This window comes from Rhinoraja longicauda, chromosome 35 (genome assembly GCF_053455715.1).
Source record: "Rhinoraja longicauda isolate Sanriku21f chromosome 35, sRhiLon1.1, whole genome shotgun sequence".
NCBI lineage: Eukaryota > Metazoa > Chordata > Chondrichthyes > Rajiformes > Arhynchobatidae > Rhinoraja > Rhinoraja longicauda.
This window is the reverse complement of record NC_135987.1, coordinates 7,510,734-7,523,406: the sequence shown is the minus strand read 5'-3', so window position 1 is coordinate 7,523,406 and position 12,673 is coordinate 7,510,734. Positions and strand designations below refer to the sequence as shown.

General features: G+C 41.2%; 1 protein-coding gene across 4 annotated transcripts in view; it reads left to right on the top strand.

Annotated features, from left to right (window-relative positions):
* The first annotated feature begins 517 nt into the window (after window positions 1-517).
* Window positions 518-12,673, top strand: part of tbata (thymus, brain and testes associated) — a 42,520-nt gene continuing 30,364 nt past the window's right edge. Inside the window, exons 1-3 of one of the 4 annotated variants that reach the window (XM_078428596.1) lie at window positions 518-601; window positions 4,903-5,018; window positions 7,468-7,531. In XM_078428596.1, the coding sequence (XP_078284722.1) occupies window positions 7,485-7,531 (47 nt within the window). In that variant the 5' untranslated portion in view covers window positions 518-601; window positions 4,903-5,018; window positions 7,468-7,484. Of the gene's footprint in view, window positions 706-4,715; window positions 4,736-4,902; window positions 5,019-7,467; window positions 7,532-12,673 lie in introns of those variants that run through there. The other 3 variants (XM_078428597.1, XM_078428599.1, XM_078428600.1) reach the window with 3 other exon arrangements.

Sequence of the window (12,673 nt, the reverse complement as noted above, 5' to 3'; positions counted from 1 at the left end):
CTTGGGACAATTTACGTTTACACCAAGCCAATTAACCTACAAACCTGTACGTCTTTGGAGTGTGGGAGTAAAACGAAAATCTCAGAGAAAACCCACGCGGTCGCAGGGAGAACGTACAAACTCCGTACAGACGGCGCCCGTAGTCGGGATCGAACCCAGGTCTCCGGCGCTGCAAACGCTGTAAGGCAGCAACTCTACCGCTGCGCCACCGTGCCGCCCTTATTCGTTATCAATAATTATGAAAGGCACACATTGCAAATGCACTTTTCTTCACTTTCAGAAGATTTTGCATCTTACTGGAAGCAGGGAATGAATTAATTCAGGGATTTTAAATAGTGTGCTGTATGTTCCAATGGGGAAACAAATCAAAAATAGGAGAAAATAATAATTATACGGGTAACGGCATCTGACTGTGTGTTTAATCTTTGTGTCCTATAACTTGATCGCATATGGTGGTTTCAGATTAGTGTATCCTAGCAACTACAGCTCGATTCAGTCACAAGACAAACAAACCAACAAACTGGACTGAACACCAATGTGCTGTAAGTGGCACAAAGTTTTAAGAGAATACAGGAACATGTTGGAATTGTAGTTGTAACCGGTGAGTTACTTCTATATCTTGTGTATAGCACCCTAACTTTTTATTCAACGCGCTCATAATAGAACACTTTTCTGTGGATCAGCATAGAAAATGCCAAGCAAACGGTACATTTTAACATTTCTGTAGTTAGAAATGAGTAGCATTAGCCAAAAGTGTCAAATAATGTAGGTGACATGATCATTTCTGATATTATTTTGCATAAGTTGTGCAGTCATCAACAATGATAATTTTTCATTAGATTTAAAACATGCAATTATATATGCAATTATATATGCAATTAAAACATGCAATTAAGTAATTATATATGGAGATAGAAATAATTGATATGATTTTTCTTTTCATTTGTGTGGGAAATGTCTCTTAATGGTAGATTTTTCTTGAAATAGCTCTCGGAATATTGAACGAAAGGCTGAGTGACAAAATAATTTAGAGGAACTGCATGTTGAAACAGCAGGACATAGCCCAAGTAATCATTTCATAAACACCCCTAATGTGACCTGAATATAAATTAATTATATTTTGTGGCTAATAATCTAAAATTACAAATTATTTTGAAGCACTTATTCTGATCGTTCAAGTAGAAGTGAATGACATCAACTCCAAAGCATAGAAACAGCCCATTCCAAGTGTATAAGCACGGACTGCTCTTATGCTTGTACTATTAAAAGCTCCTTTCCACTCTTGTGGAAAGTCTCCCACACTGATCAAATGCTTCTATTCCATTCTCCCTTGTCATTCACTGTTTCTCATAACACACATCAATGTGTCTGCATTGCTTAGTCCGTGTGCCGGTGAATTCGTATTGGGGGAAAAAAAGTTTGATATATTAATAGTTTTCTTTGATTTATGCCTCTTTATTCTGGCCTTGAGCTCACATTTCCCTGTTGAAACTTGCTATTAATTTAAAAATCTCTATCACGTCACCTTGTTCCAATAAAACAACAGCGATCTTTGTAAATTTGCTCTCAATTCTGGTTTCAATCCTTACTGCACATTTGCAGGAGTTGCAATATCCTTTTTTAGTTTAATGAACAATATTATTCATATGGACTGATCTTCGTGTTCCTAGTTCGTTCGTTTTCTCTCTCTCTCTCTCTCTCTCTCTCTCTCTCTCTCTCTCTCTCTCTCTCTCTCTCTCTCTCTCTCTCTCTCTCTCTCTCTCTCTCTCTCTCTCTCTCTCTCTCTCTCTCTCTCTCTCTCTCTCTCTCTCCCCCCTGCAAACACAGTTTATAGATAATATAATAAACAAATATTAAAACCCCAATATGATTGCAACAAGCCCAAAGTGTTTAGTGCAACTAAGACAGTTTGTAGTTCATGGTTTCGTTCGTGTTTGTTATGTTCAAGAGCCTCTTACTTATCTCTCCCTCTCCCCTGATTCAGTCTGAAGATGGGTCTCGACCCGAAAAGTCACCCATTCCTTCTATCCAGAGATGCTGCCTGTCCCGCTGAATTGCACCAGCATTTTGTGCCTATCCTTGGTTTACAGTTCCTTCATACAACATGTTCAAGAGCCTAATGCTTATTGGGAAGAAGCTATTCTTGAACCTGGAGATCATGGCTTACAGAATCCTGTACCTTTTTCCCAATGATCAGAGTGAAATAAGGGCTTGGCCAGGGTGTTGTGTCTCCTTGGTCCTGAGTCTCCTTATTTTAATTGCATATTTCATACCTATATCCATTTGCATTGCTAACATTACAGATTCATCTATTTGTATGTTGTAACGTTTTGCTTATTTATCCAAAGTTGCTTTCCCCCCCACCCTCCACATAATTCCTAAGTGTAAATCATTTCTGCAGATGATGACCTTGTTGGGAATGACTACCCTCATCTTGTTATTCTGAGAAATGTCCTGATTCTGTTGGCACTCATCTTTCAATCAGTTATGTTGTTTTACTCTATACCGCACACTCTAATCTTTTCCATTAATCTCTTCTCACATAGCACCTTAGCAAAGGGCTTCTGAAATTTTGATTTTATATTTCCTCTTTTATTCAAAAATGTCAATATGGTTGGGTAAGCAATTTTCCTTCCAGATATTTATCGAAAATAGTTTCTCTTGTAATACCCATTTGCCAATGTTTTATTATCTAATGTTTTATGAAACTATTTGTATGTTTCTTCGATCAACATTAGGTTTACAACTGTTTAATCAGGATTTCATTTGAAATGCGGAATTTCAGTTCTCTGCTCTATTTTGCTTCTATTTTTTTTAAATATTCTAGTTTCATTCAATGCTTCAGAGTACAAACTAGACTTTTGTTCATCAGTTTTTTCCCTCAATAAATCCTTTCTTTCTTTCTTGGTTGTTTAACATCCCATTTCACATTTTGCTACTGTTGAAATGTTCCTTTTTTCAGTCTTTTCAATGAAAACTGGTGGAAAGTATCTGTTCATTTTCCTGGCCAATTCAAGAACCGCAACAATAATAATATGCTTTCATTTCATGCCTGAATATTGTAAAACCTTCTAAGCTGTTTCAGAGGACCTTGATAATGATCTCTACTCCATTAGGCAATGCACAAACACTACTGACTTGTAATGTATTTATCGCATCGGTTGCTGTTTAGGTTTCCCACACCTAAAACATGTTTCTTTTTTGTTTGCTCTGTCAACCATAACTCACTAAAAGCCACTAACTCATGTAGTGGCAGGAAAGATAAATCAATTAATTGATAAATGGATATAGATTTACCCTCGACAAGAATTGTCAGCAAATTTAAACATTTGGTCAAAAAGAAAACGGATATGTATGTAAAGTTTCGAAAGATTACATCAGACAGGGTGTTTCAGGAATATAAAGCAAGCATCAAAGAACTCGAGCAGGAGATTAGAAAGGGCAGAGGGGATCATGAAATGTAATTGTAGTTGAATTAAAGAAAATCCGAAGGCCTTTTAATAGTTTCGTTTAGAGATACAACATGAAAACAGGCCCTTTGGCCCACTGAGTCAGCACCGACCAACGATCCCTGCACACTAACTCTATCCTGCACACACTAGGGACAATTTACAGTTATACCAACTGACAATTAACCTACAGACCTGGACGTCTTTGGATTGTGGGAGGAATCCAAAGATCTCGGAGGAAACCCACACGGCCATGAGGAGAACGTATAAACTCCGTACAACAGCACCCCTAGTCGGGATCGAACCCGGGTCTCCGGCGCTGTAACGAGTGCAAATCAGCAACTCTACCGCTGCGCCACCGTGCCGCCCAAATACATAGATTAAAAACCGGAGAGGAGCCAAGGAGAAGGTAGCACGCTCAAGGATAAAGGAGGGAACGATGCTTGGAGTCAGAAAACACCACCACCACCATTGGGGAAGATCGTGAACTAAAAGCACATAACCCTAGTTATATATAAATATATTGATAATGATAAACCTGAGAAGATAAAATCATAATTCTATCGATGTGTTTCCCTAATTAACCTTTCTCTTGGACACTTCAGCCTGACTATAACTGATCAGTGTGGGTTAAAGATCATCAATGCAGAAATGAAACTGATAAAATTAATGGGGAAATTTTGAAAGATGCAGGAAAACGAGATTGATGAGGCACACTAAGTTTTCCAGCAATGGTAAATGCACTAAAAAACATGTAATACACATTAATTTTCCATAAAATCCAATACCATTGAGAACAATGGAAAGGGATTATAACTTTTTCAGATTATTTTGCATTAAAATAACTGTTACTAGGCACAGACATGGTGATAATAGAACAGGAGTAAACAGTAATACAAAAACCTTTGAGTAAGTTAAGGCCATTACGGATTGTATAATATTGGTTTCAACTGCTTTTGTTATGATTTTTTTTTTAATGTAGAAATTAAAAAAATTAGATCCAAATGATTAGAACATGCATGACCATCATTTGTTTTTGCTGATTTGGGAATAACACCAGTGTGATATCAAAGGGCTAAAAGTACAAGCTGATATTTAAATAGAGAGCGCATCAAATAATGTGTTGGAAGGAACTGCAGATGCTGGTTTAAACCGAAGATAGACACAAAATGCTGGAGTAACTCAGCGGGACAGGCAGCATCTCTGGAGAGAAGGAATGGGTGACATTTCGGGTCAAGACCCTTCTTCAGACTCAAATCTGAAGTGCATCAAATAATGTTGTGAAGGTAAACACTTACAAAACAGGTGTGAAAGGGAATTTGGAATATTTCCCCCAGCTTGTTAAATGCTTTTGCACAAAGGGAACAGGGTGAAGATCATTAGACTAAATCCACCTGGAGGCAAATAGTTCACAATATGTTTTCTCAATTAACCTTTCTCTTGTACATTTCAGCCTGAACATAACTCATGATCAACATTCTGAAACTCCAAGCTGATAACTGCGCAGTGAAGACAACAAGAACTTAATGATCGGACAGAGAAATAAACAGGAGTATAACGGAAAGAAAGGTATATAAAAATCAAAGCAAGTATATAAATTAAAATAAAATAAAGTGGATTGAGAGAAGAAAATCTAATGGGGAGAAACAATATGATTTAAAGGGTACTTTAATTATTAACTATGAGTCCTAACTTTCTGAAACACACTCAATAGACAACTAATGGGAAAACCAATTAGTTTTAAAAAACTGCTTTATTCAATACTCGAATTATATTCCATATTATATTTACATTTCTTAATTACCATTTTTCATCTCAACATTATTGATAGTCATGCATTTCAGTTCGTAGATTTACCACTGAGGGAAATATTTTCTAATACATGGAATATCTTATCAGTGAAACCTCACCAAAGTTGAAGGAATGTTTCATTAATAGATAATATTAAGCAATACATGGGAGGTTTTACAGTGCTTCTCTGTCACCACTCTGTCTATACCTCCTAGTAAGTTGACCCAGGTCAATGTAAAATATGTGAAATGTATATTGAACAAGAGCAAACATTGGACTAATGGTTCGTTATCATTTTTTCCTTTCTTTCTAAATGTTAAATCTATGTTGATATACTTACTTATTTACTGTCATGTCTTTTTTTCTTTTTTGTGAACTTAGCAAGGAATTAGCCTGAAGCCCAATGGGTTTGAGCAAATCAGCGGGTCAGGCACCATCTCTAGAGGACATGGATAGGTGATGATTCAGGTCGGGACCCTTCTTCAGTCCGAAGAAGAGTCAAGACCTGAAAGGTCGCCTATCTGTGTCATCCAGAGATGCTGCCTGACCTGCTGAGTTACTTCAGTACTTTGTGTTTGATGCTAGATTCCAGCATTTGCAGTTCTTTGTGTGTCCATATAATATGGAATATAATTTGAGTATTGAATTGTGTGGAATTTAGAAGGATGAGGGGGGATCTTATTGAAACATATAAGATAATTAGGGGATTGGACACATTAGAGGCAGGAAACATGTTCCCAATGTTGGGGGAGTCCAGAACAAGGGGCCACAGTTTAAGAATAAGGGGTAGGCCATTTAGAACAGAGATGAGGAAGAACTTTTTCAGTCAGAGAGTGGTGAAGGTGTGGAATTCTCTGCCTCAGAAGGCAGTGGAGGCCAGTTTGTTGGATGCTTTCAAGAGAGAGCTGGATAGAGCTCTTAAGGATAGCGGAGTGAGGGGGTATGGGGAGAAGGAACGGGGTACTGATTGAGAGTGATCAGCCATGATCGCATTGAATGGCGGTGCTGGCTCGAAGGGCTGAATGGCCTACTCCTGCACCTATTGTCTATTGTCTATTGTCTATTGTCCCAAGAATCAGCCTGATTTGCTTTTGGTTTCTGTTCCAGTCCTGTTCAAGACCCTTCTATATTGTTACTGTGCATGTATTCCTTCCATTAACTAAAGACAACAAGGAATGTCCTTTCCAAGGCTCTGTTTCCCATTAAAGGAACACCATCTTTATAACAGCCTTTCCTTTGTTTACAAGCATGCAATGTTATAATAACTGCATTGAATATCCATGTTACATTGAGTCAAAGATAGACTCAAAATTCTGGAGTAACTCAGCGGGACAGGCAGCATCTCTGGAGAGAAAGAATGGGTGGCGTTTCTGGTCGAGACCCTTCTTCAGGCTCATGTTAAGCCATGTTGATTTCCATTATAGCTGAGACAATGTGGTGCTCATGAAATGTCTTTGCCACCCATGTTAACATGGAAAAAAACACCCAGTTGGGAATACATTTGCTATTTTTTTGATGTACAGGAATGTGTGGATGGATTGGCAAGATTAATGCCTAGATTACCCATGAAAGTATGTAATTCATAAAATCTGCCATTAATCGTGTTTGATTTCATTGAACACCTTTTCAATAGCAGTAGTTAGGTGCTCCTCCACTATGAGCAGTAGCAGTAGTCGCAATTATCTGCAGTAGTTAGGAGTTACTGAGTTACTCCAGCTTCTTGTGTTTATCAGCAGTAGTTGGAACCTGTCTTGAATGCCTGGCTAAACCTGAGCATTCATAAAGGCATTAGAACACTTTCAGCTGTGATAGGTGCCCGAGGGAATAATATAGAAAGATTGAATCTGTGTTTCAAATCAGAGGTGGGACATGCAACTATGATTGCAACTAGAGATTTGCTACTGAGGAATTGTTGTCGATGCTGTGTGTTAATTTTACTCTGCCCTCTATCCCCTATCCCTCCGCCCCTGGTTCTAAATTACTGCCCTCTTTCCTCCCGCACCATATCACGAAGCATCATTGTGGCAATGACTGGACTGAAATTGTGTCTATTTTCAAACACATTGCTTTGTGAGATTATCCTATGCATTTCATTTTTGCACAAGGATGTATTTGCGCAATTGATTATTGCTGTCAAATAAATGAATTGATTTAGAATTGATTTGCTTTGGCTGTGCTAATTTTCACTTACTATTATCATTGTTCTTTCTTTGTGCGTCACTTTAAGTGTGAAGAATTCACATAATGACAGCTGCAACGGGTAAAGTTCCACCATTCAAATCTGAACAAGAGTAAGTATCGTGTACTATGATTAAGCAACTTAATTTTCTTCTTTCTCTGCAGTAAAGTGATATTTGAAACAACTCATCACAGTCTGATGGATTCAATCAGAATGTTCAATTTATTTCTCTGCGCACGGACTAGGATTTATCTTTAAAGCTGCTGAACAAAAGAGTCATTTTTTCACTCACTCTACATGTGCATTTCTCATCAAGAGTATAATATTTTTATTGCCTTCCGTTGTCCAATAAAGGTAAGGTAAATTTGTTCACATTACGACAGAAATCTTTTGCGTATCTCCTTTCCTCCCCACTTGATGCCTGTCCCTCGAGCGCCCTGGGTCAAAATCTTACAATTTGATATCAATATATCAATTTCTTGATTAGTAAGGGTATCAAAGGTTACGGGGAGAGGGCAGGAGAATGAGGTTGAGAGGGAAAGATAGACCAGTCATGATTGAATGGTGGAGTAGACTCGATAGGCCGAATGGCCTAATTCTGCTCCTATGATTTATGAACATATGAAACTCATTCCTCCTATTTTAGGTTCCACCTTTAAACCCAATCTCTGATCAAACTTTTGATCATCCCACCCTCACCCCTCTTCAATTAGCAATCAATTTTTTAACTGATCAAATTCAGCAGTACTCAAATAAACAGGAGCACAGTTGGTTATTTGAAAATTAAATTAATTCATTCAGTGTGACTTACTTTGCTTGATTCCCTCTCCATAATGTTGCCTGATTCTGTCCCTGCCTTAGCTCATGGTTACCTGCATGTTATTAGAGTCATAGAGTGATACAGTGTGGAAACAGGCCCTTCGGCCCAACTTGCCCACACCGGCCAACATGTCCCAGCTACATTAATCCCACCTGGTCCATATCCCACCAAACTTTGTCCAATCCATGTATTATCTGTCGATGTAAAGTCACAAAGTGCTGGAGTAACTCAACAGCCAGGCCACCATCCCCGGAGGACATGGATAGGTGACGTTTCGCGTCGGGACCCTTCTACAGATGGAACGATTTTTGTATGGCCTTTCTCAATCAATTTTATAAAACTGAGATCATAAAAAAACTCCTCTGCCCTTGTCCTAATTCACACTCTTCCAATCCCTCAAGCTGTCTGCCTTCTGGCCTGGTTGGTTCTTGGTTGGGCTATGATTTTACTTTAAAAGGAACATTCTTGATTATATGAATATTCCATGAGTGGTATGAATATTGATTTCTCTCACTTCAGGTAGCCCCGACATTCCCCCTCTCTCTCTGTCCCTCCACCACCCAAGTCGCACCAGCTTCTCGTTTTCACCCAGCAAACAGCTAACAATGGCCTGTTACTTATTTGCATATCTTCTATTCATTGTTCTTTATCTCTCCACATCATCGTCTATATCTCTCGTTTCTATTATCCCTAACCGGTCTGAAGAAGAGTCTCGACCCGCAACGTCACCCATTCCTTCACTCCAGAGATACTGCCTGCCCCGCTGAGTTACTCCAGCTTTTTCTGTCTATCTTTGGTTTAAACCAGCTTCTGCAGTTCCTTCCTACACATTCTTGATAATAATAATAATAATAATTCATTTATTTTATATAGCGCCTTATCGGGTGCTCAAAGCGCTTTACAAAAACAATCAACATAAAAACAAACAGACAAACTATCCTAACGGAAAAGCGGCGAATAAACAACGCCAGCGTCCTCTCACATCAGGGTCCGGCAGTAGACAACAAAAAGCACAGGACACACAGATACAATTTTTACACAAACAGCCATCACAGTGATTGCTCAAGGCACACCCTCACTGTGATGGAAGGCAAAGTCTTATCTCCTCCTCATTCTTCTCCCGTGGTGCCACGAGGTGATCGAGGCTCCCAACTTTTTGAAGCCCCCACCGGGCGATGGAAAGTCCCAGGGCCGAGCCGAGCAGGCCGATGAAAGTCCTGAGCCCCCACTGGGCGATGGAAAGTCCCAGGGCCGAGCCGAGCAGGCCGATGAAAGTCCTGAGCCCCCACCGGGCGATGGAAAGTCCCAGGGCCGAGCCAAGCAGGCCGATTAAAGTCCTGAGTCCCCACCGGGCGATGGAAAGTGCTGCGGCCGAGCCACGCAGGGCGATGAAGGGACTGCGAGCGAGTCGATCAAACCTCGCGCTTCGGGGCGGTCGAAGCTGCTACGCTGGAGCTCCCAAAAACCGGTCGCCAGCCAGGGACCTGCGAACTCCAGATGTTGCGGTCTGCAGGGCCCACGGCCGAAGCCTCCGAGATGGTAAGTCCAGGCCCTGCGACCGGAGTCTTCAAGGTCGATCCCAGCTGGAGGCCGCCGACTCCACGATGTTAGGCCGTAGCGCGAACGGAGACACAACACGGTAAAGGTCGCATCTCCGTTGAGGAAGAGATTAGAAAAAAAGGTTTCCCCCAACCCCCCCCACCACCCCCCCACATACACAGAGTTAAAAATAGAACAAAACGTACATTAAACGATGACAATAGACAACAACAACAAAAAAAACAAAAAAAAAAGATTCTTCTTTTATGACACAGCAAACTCCTTGTGAAGCCAAAGTTGTGTCTTTACTAGGCAAGGTCACACTCTGTTGCATTCTGTGGAACTATGTGGCAGCTCGTATTTGGGCATCCATGCTATGCTGTGGGGTAACACCAGCACAGAATTGTATTCACATGTAGGATGCAATCCTATGGCCCTCCCTAGCCGTAATTCTATCATTATGACCAACACAGGGTGTACATTGAAGAAAGCAGACTGGCATGCTGGGAGCAGCATAAAAGATAGTGAATAATAATGAGCCAAATTGGAAAAGCTTCACAAGGCCACATACTAAACAGCATAAGTAGCAGAGGGAGTGAGTAACCAACTAACCTCTGAGCCTCACTAACTCCCGTTGCGAATGTAGGTGGACAATTAAACAAATTGGGAAAGAGATGTCGATAACATCCCTCACCTCAACATTACTCGGGCTGAGTTTAAGACAATAATTATTCAGACAGATATGCAATCATCATTCAGACAGATATGCTGGGTGGATAATCCACCTCAGTGTTTTACAATTACCCCGACCAATTACAAAGTCGGTAGGAAGGAACTGCAGATGCTGGTTTAAACCAAAGGTAGACACAAACTGCTGGAGTAACTCAGTGGGACAGGCATCTCTGGAGAGAAGAAATGGGTGGAGCTTCGGGTCTGAAGAAGGGTTTCCCATTCCTTCTCTCCAGAGATGCTGCCTGTCCCGCTGAGTTACTCCAGCATTTTGTGTCTATTACAAAGTCAGTCATCAGCCAATTTGCTTCCCCCTAGAGGATATAAGAAAATACCTGCAGATGCTGGTACAAATCGAAGGTATTTATTCACAAAATGCTGGAGTACCTCAGCAGGTCAGGCAGCATCTCAGGAGAGAAGGTATGGGTGACGTTTAGGGTCGAGACCCTTCCCCTTAGAGGACATCAGTAAATGGCTGAGAGCACTGGATATGATAATTGTTATGGCACTAGACAATATCCAGGCTGCAGTTTTGAAGAAGTGTATTTTAGGACTAACAAACTATTCCAGTAAAGTTATAAGCATCCAAAACATTGCACCTAATTATTCCCAAATCAGTCAATCTCAACCGTAAGCAAAACGCTGGGAGGTAATGCTAGGGCTATCAAGTATGGCGTACATAATTGCTCACTGTTTTTCAGTTTGACTTTCCATCTGCAGTTCCATTCCTAATGTTATCATAGCCTTACCATATACGGGGCCAAAAGAGCTGAAAACAGGGGATGTATAGAACAGAAACATGGGTCTCGACCCGAAGTGCCACCCATTCCTTCTCTCCAGAGATGCTGCCTGTCACGCTGAGTTACTCCAGCATTTTGAGTTTTTCTTCGGTGTAAACCAGCATCTGCAGTTCCTTCCTACACAGATCCACGTCCTTTGGCTCACCAAGTCCACACTTCATCCATCTGCGTTAATCATCCAAGTACATGAATCCCCTTTGGAATTCTTCCATATTCTCGCCAACCCTCTCAGATCCTACCAATCACCCACACAAGGCGGCACGGTGGCGCAGCGGTAGAGTTGCTGCCTTACAGCGAATGCAACGCCGGAGACTCAGGTTCGATCCTGACTACGGGTGCTGTCTGTACGGAGTTTGTACGTTCTCCCCGTGACCTGCGTGGGTTTTCTCCGAAATCTTCGGTTTCCTCCCACACTCCAAAGACGTACAGGTATGTAGGTTAATTGACTGGGTAAATGTAAAAATTGTCCCTAGTGGGTGTAGGATAGTGTTAATGTGCGGGGATCGCTGGGCGGCGCGGACTCGGTGGGCCGAAGGGCCTGTTTCCGCGCTGTATCTCTAAAAAAAATCACTAGGGGACACTTACAGCGGCAGTTAACCTACCAACCTGTAAATGGAATGTGGGAGAACACTGGAACAACTGGAGCAAACCCATGTGATCACAAGTAGAAGTACATATGCCTCACAGACAACGCAAGTTGAAGGTTGAACCAATGTCTCTGAGGCTGTACGCCGATGGCTCCAATAGTTGTGCTACAAGGATATTTGGTAACATTGAAGTTAATGGGTAATTCCCTTTGGAATTTCCCTTGGAAACTCTTCAGCAACTGGAGTCGTACATTACACAAAGGAAGCTAGTTTTGTTACTAGACATACACCATCCACGCCCCAAGACATCACTGCAGGACCTCCTCAGTGCAGTGTCACAGTCACAAACAATGTCAGCAGCTTCTTTAATGACCTGACAGTTGAAAGACTGGAGCGACTAGGCTTGTATACACTGGAATTTAGAAGGATGAGAGGGGATCTTATCGAAACATAAAAGATTATTAAGGGGTTGGACACATTAGAGGCAGGAAACATGTTCCCAATGTTGGGAGAGTCCAGAACAAGGGGCCACAGTTTAAGATTAAGGGGTAGGCCATTTAGAACTGAGATGTGGAAAAACTTTTTCAGTCAGAGAGTTGTGAATCTGTGGAATTCTCTGCCTCAGAAGGCAGTGGAGGCCAATTCTCCGAATGCATTCAAGAGAGAGCTAGATAGAACTCTTAAGGATAGCGGAGTCAGGGGGTACGGGGAGAAGGCAGGAACGGGGTACTGATTGAGAATGATCAGCCATGATCACATTGAATGGCGGTGCTGGCTCG